The sequence below is a fragment of the Perna viridis genome, chromosome 2 (assembly GCF_037379345.1).
Source record: "Perna viridis isolate PV_CMFRI_1.1 ecotype Kerala chromosome 2, ASM3737934v1, whole genome shotgun sequence".
NCBI classification, from domain to species: Eukaryota; Metazoa; Mollusca; class Bivalvia; order Mytilida; family Mytilidae; genus Perna; species Perna viridis.
The window spans coordinates 7947778-7968480 of NC_142446.1; the positions used below are offsets into that span (position 1 = coordinate 7947778).

Here is a 20703-nt window from a genome sequence, read left to right on the forward strand (position 1 = left end):
ACTGCTCATTATACTTATATATTACAGTACATGAACCGATCTGTTTAGTTTCCTATCATTCATTGATCTGTTAAACATCTGTGTAACCAATGAGCGGTAAATATATTTTCAGGATTTCATTGTTTTGTGGTACAATTTTTGGGGTTTTTGATCCTTCAGGATCAAAATACCTGATGTCGCTGGTCTATCCCTGGAACTTCCCTACTATTTCTAAACACTACACAAAAATATAGTCCAAATGTAATTCCTTTTATATAATTCAATACCTCTTTTATAACAAGTAAATATGTTTCTTACAATTTATCAGCTCAATAATATTCTGTTTTTTTTATGTAAATAAAATTAAGATCTAGTCTTCATATCGAGTCAAGATTTGAGGGACTTGAAAGATATTTAGTAACAAATTTACATTTAGGAAATTTATTTCTTGCAGTAATGTGTATGGAAGGATAAAATGTGTTTCATATATATTTTCATTTTAACACACTTATAAGTCTAATTATCCATCCTATCATTAATATTTTACCATATATAAACAAAAAGTGAAGAGCAGCAATTTCAACCAAGTAAAATTGGTGGGAAAATTCAAATTGATAAAAGTGTGTAGTTTTTGAAAATCTTGTGGGTAAGAAATTATTTTCTTAAGCTGATAATGGTTTTATTTAAGTATAAATGATGTGTAGGATAAATACTCTGTTAATATAGCTTTGGAATGTAAATGCACATTAACTTTTGGATAGATTTAAAATTGGGGAAAAAGGTGAAATTGAACAAAATTAGTAAATGTGTGTGAAATTGGATCAGTAGTATAGATTAACTTTCAGTTTATACATATTAAAAAAGGACAGTTCTTAATACATGTAGTATTTAAAGTGCAATGTATGATCACAATTTAATTTAACATCATATAATCTTTGAAATTTTGTTGATGCTACAATTTTCACAAGAATCAAAAATCTCCAGTGCTATCTGCACTTTGATTACATATATTTACTTAATGCAGTAGATTTTACTTAAAATTATTACTTTTATTTTACATTTGTTTAATTTTTAACAAAGTACAATATGTGGATTTAATATGGTTCCTAAGGGAGTGTTAATTGCTGCATACATATGGGCAGAAAAAGCATCAATATCCGGTTTGTGCATGTTAAATCGGGAGTTAAAAAACAGTATAACGGCAGCTTCATTTTCATGTACTTGGTAAATACGATTGAGAACCACACCAGTCTGGGAAACATAAACTAGCTACAATGATTAAATACAAATAGAATCTGAGCTTTGTCTAATATAGGGATGATCAAAATATGGCATTCAAATGTTTACGAAAATGATGTAATCAATACCGGACAGTTCGACAAAAAGATATTTCTGACCATGACAAGCCACCGTTCCTTACCAAAGCTAGACATTTCGGTCCATATTTCAGACCATGACAATAGGAGAATGCATAAGGACAATAAAAGCTGTATCTCATGACACATTTTACCAATTTGGTAGTTTATAATAACAGGGCTAACAAAAATCATGAAAGGACTTGGGTGTTCATTCAGGAGGTTTCACCTTCCTCATATTATCTTAATTTTCTGGTAAATTAAATTTGGTATTATGTTAAATTTTTTCCTATGGAAATTCCCAAATTTACATGAACCGCTCATCCGTCATTTTACATAACAAATATGTGATCAGATCAATCACCGGTAATCAGTTATTGATTCATCAGCGATCAATCAGTCATCGGTCATTAATCTATCAAATAGTTTCACAGATCGGTTCAGGGACTGTACATCCTTTCAAAGCTTGAAACAATTTACTTTTGAAATGAAAAAAGTAGCTTTTTTTATGTATCATTTTGAATGTTTTCTTTGTGAATAAAATGCCAAACATATCTAGAACTTTACTCCTTCCTGTATTCAGTAGCGGTTGTATGATGTAGTTATCTGGTTTCTTGCAAAATTGGATTTTGTTCAGTTTAACTGATTTTTTTGCAAAGTTATGGTTATTAAACATATTCAAGGAAAATACCAGTTTTCTGCACTTTTCCTGTGTATGTCTTTACAATTTTAACTTATTTGGGTTTACTATTGTCCGTCTTTCTATCGTATAGTTTATCTTTGGATTATAGCATTGTAAATTTGTACTTAGGTGAATTGTTAATTTCAGTTGATCTTAGCTCCTTTTCAATTTCTATATGATTGCAAAAAAATTGTGGTCATAAAATGGTATGGTGCTGGATCAAATTTCTTAAATTAAGTATTTTACTTACTTATAATATTGTTTGTATCTTCAAGATGTTGTATTTATATTGCATTGTGGAGCATTGTAAAGAAGATTTAGAAACTAAGGTTTTTTATATATATTTGCACAGAATGTTATTTTTTATGTGGTTCACTCACAGTCTTTAGAATTCTGATATAAAACAGACAATCTTTCATTTAACCTGAGATTAATGAAGGAGTAAAAACTGTTTTGAGGGAGCTCATTGGTTTTTGCAAACTAAATGCAGACCTCAGGGGTTCATGTCAAGTTTGTGATTGTGAGAGTTCATACTCTAACTCCTTCTAAACAGCTTTTATTTCTTATAATTCCACACTTTGTATGACATTTTCAACTTAGAAGCAGTTTATCGAATTTGAACAGAGAGAGAAAAAAATAAATTAAAGCAGACAGCCAATCAAAATCAACATAAGAATCAATGATCAAAAGGAATATTGTCCTGACGTGTATTTTATATTGCTCACTAATGCAATGAAGAATGTGAGGAATAATATTCCATGCAATAACCTTCTCAACAAGGGGAGGATTTGGGCTTAAATACATTTTTGTAACCAATGACGCTTTTAATTTGTAGCTATATTTGCAAGAGTGCAGTTTGAATAAGTAATATGCAGGCTTACTTTTGGTTGCTCTCTGAGATCCATATTGTTGTGCTATACAATTAATGATGATTTTACTTCTTTAGGGTAAACAGAAAGCTAGGAAATCGGACCCACTAGGTTTGTATTTCTTATCATGTACACCACTTACATCATTTAACAAAAATTATAAAATTTATAAATGGATGTTTGATGTGCTTTTGCTGTCACTTTAGTATAAATGGGTGCTTGATCTTTTTTTTTTTTTTTTTGTGTCATTTTGGATTCATTTGTATCAACATAAACTTAAAAATCAAAATGTACCTGGGTGCACAAGCTGAGTTGCATTCCCATTCTATAGAAAGATATATTTTTTCTTAGCATGAAGAAAATTCTATAAAAATTAATACTAAGGCATCAGCAATTATCATCCTTTATGCACTTGTTGACATTATTTGATGGAAAACATTTAAACAAAGTTTCATTGAAATGCATTGAATAGTTAAGAGTAGTTCCATTTATGAGAAATGTGAACAGAAAGATGGAAGGTATTTACAGACAGGCAGACAGAGTGATTCTTATGTGCTCCTCCAAAATTTCAAAACTGACTACATGATAAATAGCCTTACACAGCTAAAACGGAACTTATTTTCAACCAAAATTGGTGGAATGTAATGACATTGAAAGTTCATGCACATTTCACTATTTGCACCAGTATACTTTGATTTTATCCAAAATTGTAAAAAAAAAAATGGCATACTCGACCTTGACCTTGACCATAACTTTTCCCAAATTAATAGGTATCTAACCTATCTGGCATGTAACAAAATTCTAATATTTGGTTTGAATCAGAGGTAAACTTTTGCAGTTATTGTCCGAAAACCTCATTTTCTCTGAAAAAAATCAGGTTTTTTTTTATGACTATGACCTTGACCTTGAATGAAATTTCCCCAAAATCAGTAGGATTTGGTTTTATAGTCTGTTTGAGTTTTAAAAATCTTTGAAAAAAATTCTTATAGAATCATTTCTCAAAATAATTTAATTTTCAACTACATTTGGTTTTCTATAGTGCATACAAACTCTGAGAAATATTTTCAGAATTTTATCTCAAGAGACCTAAGAAATTCCCATATGACTTAATGCAATTTTAATTTTAAATAAATTTAATGTTGTCTGTCTGAATGTTGGAACAGCTTTTTGAATATTTGATGTGAAAATAAATAGAAAGCCATTTGCTCAGGCTACATAATTAAGCTAGGTCATTTCAAGTATTTTATATTTTAGATGTCAGTATAGGATTAGGAAGGATATTTAGTGATGTTCAATTGACATCTCAAGATATTCAAATGAGTTGGTGTCACATGACTTAGTTATTTACCTGAATAATCAACTAGCTCTTACAATACTAAAACATACAAAAAAGAAATAGAAATATATAATGGAAATTAAGCCTAATAAGAGTTTGTATGTACTATAGAAAAGGATATGCAGTAGAAAAGTTAAAATATTTTGAAAAATGAAGTTTAAGATTTTTTTTCTCGAAGATTTATAAAATTCAAAGAGACTATACCTGGTAAGTAACAAAATCCCAAAGTTTGGTGCAAATCAGATGTTAACTTTTTTAGTTGCCATCCTGAAACCTCATTTTTTGGCCATTGTGACCTTGACCATGAACGAAATTTCCCGAAATCAATAGGGATCTCACTTACCTGGTACGTAACAATATTCCAAATTTTGTTTTGAATCAGATGTAAACTTTTTGAGTTATTGTCCTGAAACCCCAAATTTATGGAAAAAGTAAGTTTTTTTGATTGCTGTGACTTTAACCTTAAGTGAAATTTCCCTTGCTGCAACTCAGCTAAAAATCTTTCTGTAAAATGTTTTTATCGTTTAAATCAAATTTGGCCACAAACATCCATTTTGGATTTGCTCTTCAAAATTGCTAAAATAACTCTGATTACACATTAATGCTATGTTTACAATATGGGGTTACATTGATCAATTTTGCCATATGACACTAAAACTATCATATCGTCATGGAGATTTACAGAAGTCTTTATTGGATCAAGATTGTATGATAGCTCTCTAATGCCATGGCCCATTAAAGCCAAAAATATAGCTTCTGTTTGAGTAATAAGTGGTTTAAATCTTTTACCTTGGAGAGTTTTGGAAAAGTTAAAATCTACAGTAGGTTGAAAAAGATTTGATTTCTCTCATAAAATCTGTGGAAAATGAAAAATGCTGGGAAACGTCCTGAAGGTTATCAAATTACTGTATAGCTTAAAATAGCAGTAAATCATTTCTGTTGTTTGTTAAGGGGGTAGGATAGTTTATCCCCACCTAGAAGTCGATACATTAGAAGAAATGATGAATTATGTTTGAGTTATGGCTCTTGAACCTTTTTTGGCTTGTAGGTGACATTATGTAGATCTATTTACTTAGAAAATCCTGTCATAGGATCAAAATTTAATGAGGATATCATCAAAAAATGGATGATGACATCAATGTCAAAGATGATAGATGATTTTTTAATCTTGTCAGAATACAAGTTGTTTCTGAAAACATTGAAACATAAATGAATTGTTTCTTCTACAATATGTACATTTACACAGTGAATATCATTATGATGAATATTAGTAGTTCATTTCAAATGATTTTATATAGTTACTTAAACACAAATTATGTTTTTCATGCAGTTGTTGTGCGAGGTTTAGAAGAAAAGTTATTTATTGCCACAAAAGAGAGGGAAAACCTTGAAGATGAATTAGAAAGTTCTCTGAAAAAGGTAAAAATAAAATCATGTAAAAACCTATTTATTGATATATTACCAATTTTAAATAAGAACAGGTTTTGATGAAAATTATTTGGAACCACCTTAGAATAAATCTAAATTAATGCTTATTTTTTGTACAAAGCCTTTTATAGCTGAAATATTTCATGAATAAGCATTAATTTTTAACAATAGAATAAGTTTTCTTAAAAAAACACAAGAACATTTCTCTTCAAAATATTTACTTTTGCTCTTGTACTAAATACTTAGGGAAACTAGCATTGCAAGAATAGTTTAAAGGGATTGTATTTAATATATATCTTTGTGTACATTGTAATCATGGTGTTTGATCATTTGTTTGTATGTCTATTTCATTTTTGTTACAGTTTTCACTGCAGCTACTTATCACAGTCACTTGATATTTTGACTGAAGCTTTATATGTTCGCCATATCATTCTATTGGATTTAAGACTGAAGTAACATCAATGTCTTGTTTGACAACTTTTTTGTTTATAATTTGACTAGGATGGGGAGTAGGGATGTCTTTTAGTGACTTTTTCTATTTATTTATCTAGTTTAAGTTGTAATGTGAAAAAAGATGTATCACATATTTTTGGACAAAACTATACAAAATCAATTTTCTTAATCAAGAAATATTTGTTGTATCAAGAGATGTAGAATAATCTTGACTTGATATTCTTGTGTGACCAGATAATAATACTGAGTCACATAAGCTTGTGTGACCAGATAATAACACAGAGTCACATAAGCTTGTGTGGCTTACCAGATAACAACACAGAGTCACATAAGCTTGTGTGGCCAGATAATAACACAGAGTCATATAAGCTTGTGTGGCTTACCAGATAATAACAAAGAGTCATATAAGCTTGTGTGGCCTTATATTACCACCTAGTCACATAAGCTTGTGTGACCAGATAATAACACCTAGTCACATAAGCTTGTGTGACCAGATAATAACACACAGTCACATAAGCTTGTGTGGCCAGATAATAACACGGAGTCACATAAGCTTGTGTGACCAGATAATAACACACAGTCACATAAGCTTGTGTGACCAGATAATAACACAGAGTCACATAAGCTTGTGTGGCCAGATAATAACATGGAGTCACATAAGCTTGTGTGGCCAGATAATAACACAGAGTCACATAAGCTTGTGTGGCTAACCAGATAATAACAAAGAGTCACATAAGCTTGTGTGGCTTACCAGATAATAACACAGAGTCACATAAGCTTTGTTTTTATAAGTTCATAAAGATTTGTTAAAAATCAATTTGTATTTTAAGATAAGCCTATGTATTCAGGTACATTTTATTTTTTTTTTGTTTTTGTTACATGTTATTATTTTACACTTTTTATAGATAAGAAAATTAGAAGATGAGGTTAAAGTGCAGACATCATCATCTGGTACAATAGCAACAGAGGTTGGAACGTACAAGGTATAGATATGCTGTTATCCTACACTCTACCAATAATGTCATTTCTATAGATCACACTTTACAAATGACATCATTACTGTAGATTACACTTTACAAATGACATCATTTCTGTAGATCACACTTTACTTATGACATCATTTCTGTAGATCACACTTTACAAATGACATCATTTCTGTAGGTTACACTTTACAAATGACTTCATTTCTGTAGATCACACTTTACAAATGACATTATTTCTATAGATTACACTATACCAATGATGTCATTTCTATGGGTCACATTATACCAGGGAGAACATTTCTATAGTTCACACTCTACCAAGGAAACATTCCTATACAGATAAGATCAGTTCTAACCTCTCAGGGCAACTGTCAGAAATGCCAGTTCTGGCTCTACTAAAATAGTTCTACTTGTAAAGCCAACTCTACTGCTAGAACTGTCAGAAGAGGTGGCCCTAGAATTGTTCTAAACCTGTCATAGAACTGTTCTTCTGTCAGTTCTAGGACAATTTAGTGAGAGGTTAGAAATGATCTCATCTGTAGTTCACACACTACCAAGGAGATTATTCTTCTAGATCACACTCTGCCAAGGAGATTATTCGTATAGATCACACTCTACCAAGTAGATCATTCTGTAGATCACACACTATCAAGTAGATCATTTTATAGGTAACACTTGATCAAAGATATTTACCTATCTTCTGAAACTATAATGCATACCTGAAGAATTGTGTCAATGAAGGGATTACTGTTGTTGTAGTGCTTTGCTTGAATTTCTAATTTGTCACTGATTCTGCTGCAGTAAGAACCTTTATTTCTAATTTTGACTCTAATTGATAAATTATAAAATTTTGGTGGTTTTGTTGAGGAGACAAATTATAAAAATAAATTGACTAATTTTAATTTACAGGCTTTAGTTAAAGACCATGAGAAAACTGTGTCATCACAACAGAATGAGATAGATAAACTCAATAATGAATTGACCCAAAAAAAGAAAGAACTCCAATCAAAGACCAGTAAGGTATGATGTAGATCATTCAGTACTTAAGCTGGCAGTTGATGTGTTATCTCTGATGTAGATCATTCAGTACTTAAGCTGACTGTTGATGTGGTATCTCTGATGTAGATCATTCAGTACTTAAGCTGACTGTTGATGTGTTATCTCTTATGAAAATCATTCAGTACTTAAGCTGGCAGTTGATGTGTTATCTCTGATGTAGATCATTCAGTACTTAAGTTGACTGTTGATGTGTTATATCTTATGAAAATCATTCAGTACTTAAGCTGGCAGTTGATGTGTTATCTCTGATGTAGATCATTCAGTACTTAAGTTGACTGTTGATGTGTTATCTCTTATGAAAATCATTCAGTACTTAAGCTGGCAGTTGATGTGTTATCTCTGATGTAGATCATTCAGTACTTAAGCTGACTGTTGATGTGTTATCTCTTATGAAAATCATTCAGTACTTAAGCTGGCAGTTGATGTGTTATCTCTGATGTAGATCATTCAGTACTTAAGCTGACTGTTGATGTGTTATCTCTGATGTAGATCATTCAGTACTTAAGCTGGCAGTTGATGTGTTATCTCTGATGTAGATCATTCAGTACTTAAGCTGGCTGGATGTGTTATCTCTGAAGTCCTCAGGTTTGTTTTAATTGAAACAAAAATCAAAATGGCATTCCTTACAAGAAAATACAAACTTTGTTCTCACTGAAAATAGGGTTAGGTTAGTATAAGGACAGACATACATCTGTAGCAATCCAAAGGGCCAGACCAATGTAATTGACTTACATACAATGTATATGATATATCTTTCACACCAGGATTTTTGCTAAAAGTCTTGCAAAGCATTTTATTCTTGTTACTGTGAGACAAAATGATGTTTACAACTCCTCCACTATAACTCGATGAATTTTGAAGAATTTTTATGAAATGTTGGATTATTACTGTATGTGGAGATTCATATATTTTCAGGAATATTCGCTTTATCAAGTTTTGTGACTAACAAAATTATTCTGTTCAACACTCCTCTTTGTACTCTATGGATTGTCATGACGCTTTGTTATGAATTAGGTCACTATTCAGAGATGTCTGTTTTGTCAGGAGTTAGTGTCTTGACCAGTTTTGTGAAAGATATGGTTATGGCCATAAAAAGGGGATAGTCCTTTTTATGTGGAATGTTCAATATTATGTTGTTACATCCCAAGTTCTTGGGCATAGGAAAGGGATGTAATATTACCAAGTTTCCGATTCAAACACAGGGGCTTGTTACAAATGACTTTTTAGGTCACTTTTTCTGTTTCATCCTAATGTCTGTTTCCATCTCTGTTAAACATAAGTTTTTACTTGACAAAGGGAACATGGAGTATAATTTAGAACTTTCCTTCAACACAATTTGACTTGTCCAGAGTGATGTGAAATTAAAATCCTTCAACACAGAAAGTGCTGTACAGGGAGATAATACAATTTCAGGGTTTTATATGTAAGAGTAAAGGGGGAAGTTTGTATCTTTTAAGGATTTTACATGTCATATTGAAGGGGCAAGGTTTGTATCTTTTAGGGTTTTACATGTTACAGTGAAGGGGGAGGTTTGTATCTTTTAAGGGTTTTACATGTCAACGTTTGTATCTTTTAAGGGTTTTACATATTACAGTGAAGGGGGGAGGTATGTATCTTTTAAGGATTTTACATGTCACAGTGAAAATGGGAGGTTTGTATCTTTTAAGGGTTTTACATGTCACCGTGAAGGGGGAGGTTTGTATCTTTTAAGGCTTTAACATGTCACAGTGAAGGGGGGAGGTTTGTATCTTTTAAGGATTTTACATGTCTTATTGAAGGGGGAAGGTTTGTATTTATTTTTTATGAACATGCTCACAGTATTTCTAGGGTAAGATTAATCATTCAGAATCAGTATTGATCATTGAAACTATCAGTTGTAACTGTCTTTTTAGCTTGAAGAAAGCCAAAAACAGCTTAAAAAGAAAGAGCAATCTGTTGAATCTGTATCAGAGAAACTTAAATCTGTAAGTAGCTTCTTTATTTTATTGAATATTTTCTTAGTAAGTAAAGCAGTAGTGAATTGACAATGAGAAAATGAAAGTTAATTTGATAAATACCCTTTGATACATTTAATTGGTGAGATGCTTTTTAGCCCACCTGGCCAGAGGCCATGTGAGCTATTGCCATCACTTGGCGTCCATCATTATCTGTCGTTGTCGTCGTCGTTAACAATTATACGAAACTCTTCTCCTCTGAAACAACTTGACTGATTAGATCCAAACTTGGTATAAATGTTTCTTGGGGTATCCTGCATAGAACTGTTGTGGGGATTTTTGATTCGTCGAAAAACATGGCCGCCGTTACTAAGAATAGAACATAGGGGTCAGACAGTAGTTGTTCACATATATCTCCAAAACCGTTGGGTTAAGCTAAATTTTGACTGGGTAAAAGTGTTCAGCATGATGAGATCTATCTCTGGTCAAGTTTTGGTTTTAATCCGTTAAGCCATGTTGGAGTTGTTGCCCTCTTTCAATGTTTTGAAACTTGGTATGAATGTTCCTTGGGGTATCGTGCATTAAAGTGTTGAGGGGATTTTTGATCCGTCAAAAAACATGGCCACTGTTACTGAAAATGGAACATAGGGGTCAGACAATAGTTTTTCGCATATATATCCAAAACCGTTAGGTTTAGCTAAATTCGGAAAGGATGAAAGTGTTCAGCATGATGAGATCTATCTATGGTCAAATTTTCATTTTGATATGTTAAGCCATGTTGGAGTTATTGCCCTTTTTCAACGTTTTTTTGCTATTTTGAATGTTATTTGTTATCTGTAGGCAGTGCATGGTGTAAATGATCCTTATTATGAGGACTACAAAAGTCTTCAGGGATCAAAGTTGTCAGACGACTCCTTGTAAGAGTTATTGCTCTTGAAAGACTTCTTGAGTCAAAATTGTTGGACAACTTAATGTTAAATTTATTACCTTTGAAGGCAAAATTTGAACAGGTGAGCGATTCAGGCTCCTGGGAGCCTCTTGTTGCTATTTTTAATGTTATTTCTTTCAAAAATCTTCTCCTCTGACACTACTTGACCAGTTAAAACCAAACTTGGTATGAATGTTCCTTGGGATATCCTGCATAGAACTGATGTGGGGATCTTTGATTCGTCGAAAAATATGGCCGCTATTACTAAGAATAGAACATAATGGTCAGACAGTAGATGTTTGAATTTATCTCCAAAACCATTAGGTTTAGCTAAATTCTGAGATGAGTAAAAGTGTTCAGCATAATGAGATCTATCTCTGGTCAAATTTTGGTTTTAATCTGTTAAGCCATGTTGGAGTGATTGCCCTTTTTCAACGATTTTTGCTATTTTTAATGTTCAAACTTGGTGTGAATGTTCCTTGGGATATCCTGCATAGAACTGATGTGAGGAGTTTTGATCCATCAAAAACATGGCTGCCATTACTAAAAATAGAACATATGGGTCAGACAGTAGTTTTTCGCATATATCTCAAAACTCTTTCAATTTTTGAAATGATCCTTATTATAAGGCCTTCAAAAGTCTTCAGGGAACAAAGTTGTCAGGCGACTTCTTGCAAGAGTTATTGTCCTTGAAAGATGAAATTTTTTTGTGTTTTTTTTTACAGTTTTCAGCCAATATCTTGAAAACTATGATAGATAGAAAGAAACTTTCAGTTGCTGAACTGATTCTTATGATAAGTCCTATCAAAGTCTTCTGAGTCACAATTGTTGGACATCTCGTTAAATTTATTACCCTTGTAAGACAAACTTTAACCAGGTGAGCAATTCAGGCTCCTGGCAGCCTCTTGTTTACAAATTTCAGAAATATGTTTATCAAATTTCAATCCATAACCAATTCATACATGCAATAATTTATCATTATCTGTTTTAAGTTTATTTTAACAAAACAATCCAACTCTCAAAATTTGCTACTTCCATTTTTTTGCAAAGAATCAGAATACACTTGGTTTTGTTCAAATAACTTGAGTATTAGTGTAGAGATTTAAAAAAAAATATTGTAACATTCCATTCTGAAAAAGAAAGCTTGGAATTGATTTTGGTGTTTGGGAATAAGGTGTCATTAAACTTTGTATAAATAATCTACACCCAATTCACACTACTTTTTAATCTGGGTTCATCCTGCATTTAATAGATCCTGATTGAATTTGTGAGGTACATTAAATAGGGCAAACCCAGATAACTATTTCCCCTCTATTGAGGTTGAGTTAAAGTGGGGCAAATCTGTTTTAGCTATCTCTTGCAAATTTCTTCTTTTTATGATGAAAGTCATTCGAAATGTTTTGTTGATAGAACAATAGAATTTTGTCAACATTTTACGTTTTGGTACATACTTGTCTCTTCTGAAATTCTTTTTATAGCCACCAGTGGCATTTTCTTTTTTGACAAAGTGAAAATCGTAAAATAACAAGTATGAACAGGAAAAAAATTCTTACTAGGGTTAGCCCTAAGGCAAATGTTGTGAATAGGGTAAAATAGTACTAGTTCTTTATAGTTAACATTGAGGTAACTGTCAGATATATCTCAACTAATCCTCCTTTTACCATTTACTGTCGTACAACATCATTTTTTTTTTACTTTAATGTATAATGGCTTACCTCTCTCAACTATTTTTTTTCCTGTGACTTGTCTAGAATTATATGATGTCATTTTAAACCATTAAACACTAAAAACATACATTGAGTGATCTTCTTTCATACATATTGATATTAAATAATATGTTTTATGGTCACATACCTTCCTGTTTTCTCCGTATTTAGACATACAACAACACAAAGTGTAGTAAACGTCGTTTTTAAGTCGCTTATATCGTTAGCGACTTCTTGCAATTGTAATTTCAGTACTTCATGTTTGTATATGATTTACATAATTATTAATACTCCACGTTATGCTACAGATCTGTGCCTCGTTTACCGCCACAGTGTTATAGTTCTAGCTTCATACAAATGTACCTTGTGTTCCTACCTGTGTTTCTTGATTTTATGAGAACGGGAAGTTTACATGAAATGATTGGTTAGCTTTGAGCATTACCCAGATTTTTTTTATTTAGGCACAGGGGCTTGTTACAAGACTATATAGGTCATATACATTAGCAGGGTCCTGATATCTATAAATATTCATTACCAGTTCTTTAATCTGGCCCCTAATCTGGTCCCCTGGTCAGTATCATAAGCAACCCGAAGATTGCTAAATGTATCTTTTTAAAAAAATATCATACACATGTCTATGTATGTTTTTTGCTTGTATGAGAACGGGAAGTTCACATTAGAGGATAAAATGATCGGTCAGCATTAAATTTATGTAATATTACCAAGTTTGTTATAAATGACTAAATGACTATATAGGTCATAAATATTATCTATATATAGCCATTGCCAGTTGTTTAATCTGGTTGTTGGTAACCAGTTATTTTGATTGAAAACATTTGAGTCATCACGGTTGCGAAAGAGTAATTATTTGAAGGGAACCGAAATTCTGGTGGAAATTACCAGATTCATAGACCTGTAATTTAATTATATGTCTGCCAAATTTTAGAGCATATCACAATTGTGCTATTTCGGATGTTGAAAGTAAGCCAAAATCAGTGGCAGGGAATATATGATGATTAGTGACGTTGAAGACTTCAGTCTTTGATTGTTACAAGGAAGTGTAATAAACACTCTAAAACCTGTATCGAACCAGAAGCAGACAAGTTAAAAATCAGGAAATCGTAATTTTTAAAAAATAACAAAAATCGGGCATAAGTATTTTCAAAGGGTGGGTTGGGGATGATAATCTATCAATTAATTTTAATTGGCCTTATGAGTAAAATTATTTGTTAACACTGTAATGCTGTCCATGTATACAACCACTGTATTGCTGTCTATGTATACAGCCACCTTATTGCTGTCTATGTATATAGCCACAGTATTGCTGTCTATGTATACAGCCACAGTATTGCTGTCTATGTATACAGCCACAGTATTGCTGTCTATGTATACAGCCACTGTATTGCTGTCTATGTATACAGCCACAGTATTGCTGTTTATGTATATAGCCATGGTATTGCTGTCTATGTAAACAGCCAAGTTATTGTTGTTTATGTATATAGCCATGGTATTGCTGTTTATGTATACAGCCACTGTATTGCTGTCTTTGTATACAGCCACAGTCTTGTTGTCTATGTATACAGCCACTGTATTGCTGTCTTTGTATATAGCCATAGTATTGCTGTCTATGTATACAGTTACTGTATATCTGTCTATGTATACAACCACAGTATTTCAGCTTTATATTTATTTTAACAGGCTAACAAGGAACTTGATGATACAAAGACTGAGTTGAAATCTGCCAAAAACCAGAATATTGATTTGACAAAACAGATTGAACAATTGGAAGTCAGTAAACAGCAGGTAATGATTTTGGCTTTTTATGATTGTACTACAATGTTTTCTATAATGAAATGGGCATAAATCTAAAGTTTATTTTGAAATTGATATTTTTCATTAATAATACCTAATAGAAATTCTAGAAGACTAGGTGAAACGGACAATAACAAGCTCTGACTTGTATAGATCTCTATTACAAACTCTATTGTTGGTACATCATGCTAATGTGACATTACATAGATAGTAGCTGCGGGAATGTCATGTACAGGTACATACATTGCTTCCAACAGGTATATTTGCTGGTATTAATTATCTGTATTCTTATGGTGTAATTTTTTTTTCTTTTGATTTACAGCTATTACAAGAGGCAGAAGGCTGGAATGAAAAGTAAGAAGTTGTTTTATAATATAGATTACAGTGATTTATCAACTGTTTTAAAAAAAAGAGTGAATAGCACTTGATATTTAGAAAACTTGCTATGTCTCTGCCCACCTAATTTAAAAAACAACATAGTTCTTATAATGAATCTATATATTGAATAAAATATTAGAGAACATCATTATCACTTGTGATCAGGCTGCATGCAATTTTACTCATACTGCAAGCTTTCAACTTAAGTAACAGTCTTTATAAAAATCAGACAGGAGTTGATTCTTGCATCTCAAAAACCCACCCAACTCACTATTATTTCTTATTCAGAAACACATAATCAGTCAGTATTTTCATTTGTTGTTGCGCTTTTGGGGAAAGAGTAATCAAGGGAACCAAGATTATTGAGGTTAATCAAAAGAATGCAATCCAGGGACAAAGACCCGACATGGAAAACAGACATACACAACAAAGAACATAAAGTAACTAAAATCATACATACAAAGTAACAAAAGCAAATGATCATCTTGGACTCCACTAAAAACTGGGAGCATGGACCAGGTGCACCAGTAGGGTAAGCATCCTCTGTTTTTCTAGAAACACCCGCCGAGTTGCTCATAAAAAGTTAAGTCTGGGGTAGACGAAAGAGGAAAGGAAAACTATGACACGTTAAACAAATCAGTTTTCATGGCGCAGATGGATACACCATAACGATCCATGGGTTCATGATGACGACCATAAAACTTCTGTAGTGATGACTTCAATCTTGTAGCAACATAACCCTGTTCCAGAAGCCTATTTGTTAGAATTTTAGTGCGATACAAAAAGTCTGCATAGTTTCGGCAAGCTGTGGCATAACATATGAGTTGTGGTATGAACACTCCATATGCAGGTGCTGAAGAGATGTTGCCGCAGATGAAAAGAAAGTTAACAATTCTGAATGAAAAGTCATCACGTTTGTTGTAAAGTTTGGTCAATAGTTTTCCTTTACCATCGATTTCTAAGTGTAGGTCAAGATATGAGGCTGACCACAGTGTCTGTAGTATCCTTAATCTCAAGTTCTTTGGGGTAGATGTGATGTATCAAATCCCCAAAATTAGGATTGTTTAAAGATAATAGGTCATCTATATAGCAAAAACTGAGATTAAAGGGGAACAAATTATATAGATTGTGTATGAACTTCGCACGTCGTAAAAGTTATCGTTCTTGATTTGGTTTGATTTGATTGACTATAGTAGGAGATGAATGTAATCTTGTACAGTGTCCTTAATAGTTTTTCAAAACTCTTCTCTGACATTACCAGACCAATTAGAACCAAACTTGGTGTGAATGTATCCTGTTTTCTGCATAGAACTGATTTGGGGATTTTTGATCTGCCAAAAAAACATAACCGTCTTTACTAAAAATAGAACATAGAGGTCAGAAGTTTTTCACACCAGATAGATCTTATCATGCTGAACATTTTACTCCATGTCAGAATTTGGCTAAATTTGGAGATTTGCATGTAAATCTGTAAAGCCATTTTGGAGTTATTGCCCTTTTTCAACATTTTTGATATTTTAATGCTATTATTTTAAAAAGAGTTCTTCAGGTATGAGCATTAGGAACTTTTATCCAAGAAAAACAATGGCTGGTTTTACAAAAATAGACTTATATATCTTGAGACAGTTGAGCAATTCAGGCTCTTTAGAGCCTAATGGTCCAATTTTAGGACTTTTTGGGGTAAAAATTGTAGAAACTCATGGACTACATGTAAAAAGTATGTCGCTAAGTTCATGGAAAGAAGCATACTGGTAATGGTATATCCTAGCTGATAAGCATAAAAATCTAAATTATCTGTTACAGAGTACAGGAAATTACAGAGAGGTATGAAGCTCTTCAAAAGGGACAGACTCAAACACAGGAGGACCTGGCATTGAAAGATAATGAAATTGAGGTAAAATTTATTTCAAATTTTGGTGTTATATGAACTTCTGCCATACTTCTTTTTCAAGAGAGATTCTTTTCCTACTGTAACTCCTGTAACTCCTCCTACACTGCTGTATGCAGCTTAATGAAAATATTTGGGGAGGATAATTAGGTATTTTCATTGTGTACTCCTTTTGGTTTTAAACCTGAATTATTTTTGCATTTCTTGTAGTTTTACTTTCACTTTGCAGATGTGTACCTTTAGGACTTATGTTAAAAATAACAAAACTAAGGATTTAAGAGACAATTTTCATATGAAAGACCTTAAATATGGAATGTCTTAAAGTAGCATTAACATACAAACTACATCATCTGTTGTACTAATTTTGGAAACATATACATTACATTTGTCTTGTCATGTTTAAGAAAAAGGAAACATCTGTATTTAAAATCCATGTTTTGAAAGTATTGTTACTCAATTGGTTTTACTTGTAATAATTTATTGCAGGTTTTGCGAGATTGTTTCCTTCAGCTTAAGGCATTTGAGGATACTGATTCAGAGGATGATGGGAAGTCTATTGAAGACAAATTAAAGTCAATGATGGATGTTTCAGGGGTATGTTGCTAGATACACATTGTATGGTTGACATTGTTATGTGATGTATGTTTTAGGGGTATGTTGCTATAGATACACATGGTATGGTTGACATTGTTATGTGATGTATGTTTCAGTGGTATGTTGCTATAGATATACATTGTATGGTTGACATTGTTATGTGATGTATGTTACAGTGGTATGTTGCTATAGATACACATTGTATGGTTGACATTGTTATGTGATTTATGTAACAGTGGTATGTTGCTATAGATACACATTGTATGGTTGACATTGTTTTGTGATGTATGTTTCAGTGGTATGTTGCTATAGATATACATTGTATGGTTGACATTGTTATGTGATGTATGTTTCACTATTGTTGTGTTGTCTTAGACACAAGATTTAGGTTAACATGGTTTACAATCATCTTTTTATCATGGAACATAATTGACTTATAATAGAGTTTTGATAAATCATTGTGTATGTAGATCGTCTGTGTTTCGTGTGTTCATGTTTAGGCCATGTTTTTGGATTTTAACATATTTGAATCATCCAACTGCTGATGCTTGGGTACTTTTTTGCCAATATTGTGTACATTTTCTGTCTATGTGCAGGTAACTTATTCCTCCTTAACAGTGTAATGAGTTTCAGTGTTACCCTATATGATATGTAGCTGTGCATAATAATTTTGTGATGGTATTAGCTTTACTTGACATGGACGTATAAGTAGATAGAGTAAGGACAGTCATTTACTACTGGCAAGTAGGTAACAGTCTGATTACCTTCTAATGATGTAAGTAGGTAGCAGTCTGATTACATTCTAGTGATGTAAGTAGGTAGCAGTCTAATAACCTTCTAATGATGTAAGTGGGTAGCAGTCTGATTCCCTATTAATGATGTACTGTATGTAGGTAGCAGTCTGATTACCTTTTAATGATGTAAGTAGGTAGCAGTCTGATTACTTCCATATGATGTAAGTAGGTAGCAGTCTGTTTATTCTCTTATGATGTAAGTAGGAAGCAGTCTGATTACCTTCTAATAATGTAAGTAGATAGCAGTCTGATTACCTTCTAATGATGTAAGTGGGTAGCAGTCTGATTACCTTCTAATGATGTAAGTAGATAGCAGTCTGATTACCTTCTAATGATGTACTGCAAGACATATTTTTAATAATCCTTTCGATTTTTTTGATATTTAGGTTAATGCTCAGTTGAAGATGGTGGATGAAGACAGAAATCTTTTACAGAATAGAGTAGATATAGAAGTACAGAGTAGAATGGACATGGAAGGTGCGTCATATTAACATTTTCAATGTTTATAGAGGTCTGTTAACCGACAGTAATGTGAGTTTAGGCTGTATCTATGTGAGACAGAGTTATTTGTGTTCAAGTGACATTTGATCTTGTTGATTTTTGTTGAGACTGATGTCTTGACCAATGGGAATATGTAAGACATCCAATAACACAAGCTGTGCATCAACATTAAAAGTTCAAACAATAAAGTCCTACCTGCATACATTATTTCTGAAATGTGTAATGCGTTTCTGGAATTCCAACAGAACAATTTTATACCATTTGTGCAAAACAATTAAAAATTACAAAGAATCCTATCAAAACAGATAGTTTTTAACATAAAATAGTTCTAAAGGTCACACTTATGTGAAGTCATGTTGCATTCATTTTGGAAGATGTGACATTCTTGTATTTTGTTTATTCTGATGTCATGAATGACTGACTATAATAAATCTTTTATCACATATAGATGATTGTACAGTTGCCTCACGTAGGCTTTATCACATATAGATGATTGTACAGTTGCATCACGTAGGCTTTATCACATATGGATGATTGTACATTTGTATCACCTAGGTTCTATCACATATAGATGATTGTACATTTGCATCACCTCGGCTTTATCACATATAGATGGTTGTACATTTGTATCCTCTAGGTTCTATCACATATAGATGGTTGTACATTTGTATCACCTAGGTTCTATCACCTATAGATGATTGTACATTTGCATCACCTCAGCTTTATCACATATAGATGGTTGTACATTTGTATCATGTAGGCTCTATCACATATAGATGGTTATACATTTGTATCACCTAGGTTCTATCACATATAGATAATTGTACATTTGTATCACCTAGGTTCTATCACATATAGATGATTGTACATTTGTTACACCTAGGTTCTGTCAAACACTACATTAATTCCTAACAGGAGTTATTGCCTTTTTAATTGTCAAAGATGATGATTGGTTACTTTAAATTGACCTTGTAGGTCTGATAAAGTTTTATTGATTGGAATGTATGGCAACTGCGTTAACCTCGAATGTCAAATATGATAGTTTGGCTGTTTTACACTATTCTTTTGAAAACCATTACAGACGGAAAGAAAGGGTATGACTAGGCTTACAAATGTCCCTATTAGGTTGATGTGTAAAATATTTTTATTTGACTCACAAATTTTTGGTGCAAAGTTAATAGTTACCAGAAAAATTGAGGTTTTCCTAAGGCAGTATAAGAATTTAATTTACAAGCAGAAATACCAATATAGAACCATTTTCACAAATAATGAGATTTTTTTTTGCCTATCTGCACAAATGCATTGGCACTATATTGTTAATGTACATCAAAACAACTATTATTATGTGCATGTACAAGTAATAGATCTGTAATTTGTAAAATGAAAATAGAAAAAGGCTGAAATCATAGGCAAATTATTTTTTTACTTTTACAAGGTGAGCAATTTAAATTTTCTTAAGCCTCTGGTGTAGTTTTAGAGTTAAATGAAAAAGAAAACTTTAGTCATATTCTAACTTCTAGGTTTTGAGGGACAAGGTATTAAATATTAATGATATCTGTAATGATATCTGTATTCTAGAACAAATAGCAGAATTGGAGAGTAAACTTGAAGCATTGAAGACAGATAAAATGAAAGCAGAGAGACAAAGTAATGATGCTACTACAAAGTTGAATGTTTTATCAAATTATTTCAAAGAAAAAGAAGCACAACTTCAGAAGTAAGTTACTGCTTAGACTAAACTTATTGTTAGTTATGCTTTCAATCTTTGGAACATGAAAAGCAGATGTACAATTTAAACATTTGTTTCCTTAGTTTTGGTTTAGTAAAGATTTGAAAAAATTATAATAGGTAACTGAAAAAAACATTGAAAGTCTTGATTCCAGTACTTGATATACCATCCAATTTCATGCTCAACACTCCTGATATGTTGAATCTAGATCTAACTGTTGGAATACTGATTTATATCAAATTGCCTATTTTCTGTACATGTGCCAAAGGCATTCTGCTTTTTAGCTCACCAGGCC

The 20703-nt window shown here is 32.3% G+C and overlaps 1 protein-coding gene across 3 annotated transcripts in view; it reads left to right on the top strand.

Annotated features, from left to right (window-relative positions):
* Positions 1 to 20703, top strand: part of LOC148623517 (uncharacterized) — a 58817-nt gene that overhangs the window by 21112 nt on the left and 17002 nt on the right. For all 3 annotated transcript variants that reach the window (XM_088565373.1, XM_088565374.1, XM_088565375.1), the window contains exons 9-19: positions 2963 to 2996; positions 5552 to 5640; positions 7008 to 7085; positions 7995 to 8105; positions 10037 to 10108; positions 14411 to 14515; positions 14847 to 14878; positions 16706 to 16796; positions 17277 to 17384; positions 18565 to 18655; positions 20258 to 20396. In XM_088565373.1, the coding sequence (XP_088421499.1) occupies positions 2963 to 2996; positions 5552 to 5640; positions 7008 to 7085; positions 7995 to 8105; positions 10037 to 10108; positions 14411 to 14515; positions 14847 to 14878; positions 16706 to 16796; positions 17277 to 17384; positions 18565 to 18655; positions 20258 to 20396 (950 nt within the window). The remainder of the gene's footprint in view (positions 1 to 2962; positions 2997 to 5551; positions 5641 to 7007; positions 7086 to 7994; positions 8106 to 10036; positions 10109 to 14410; positions 14516 to 14846; positions 14879 to 16705; positions 16797 to 17276; positions 17385 to 18564; positions 18656 to 20257; positions 20397 to 20703) is intronic.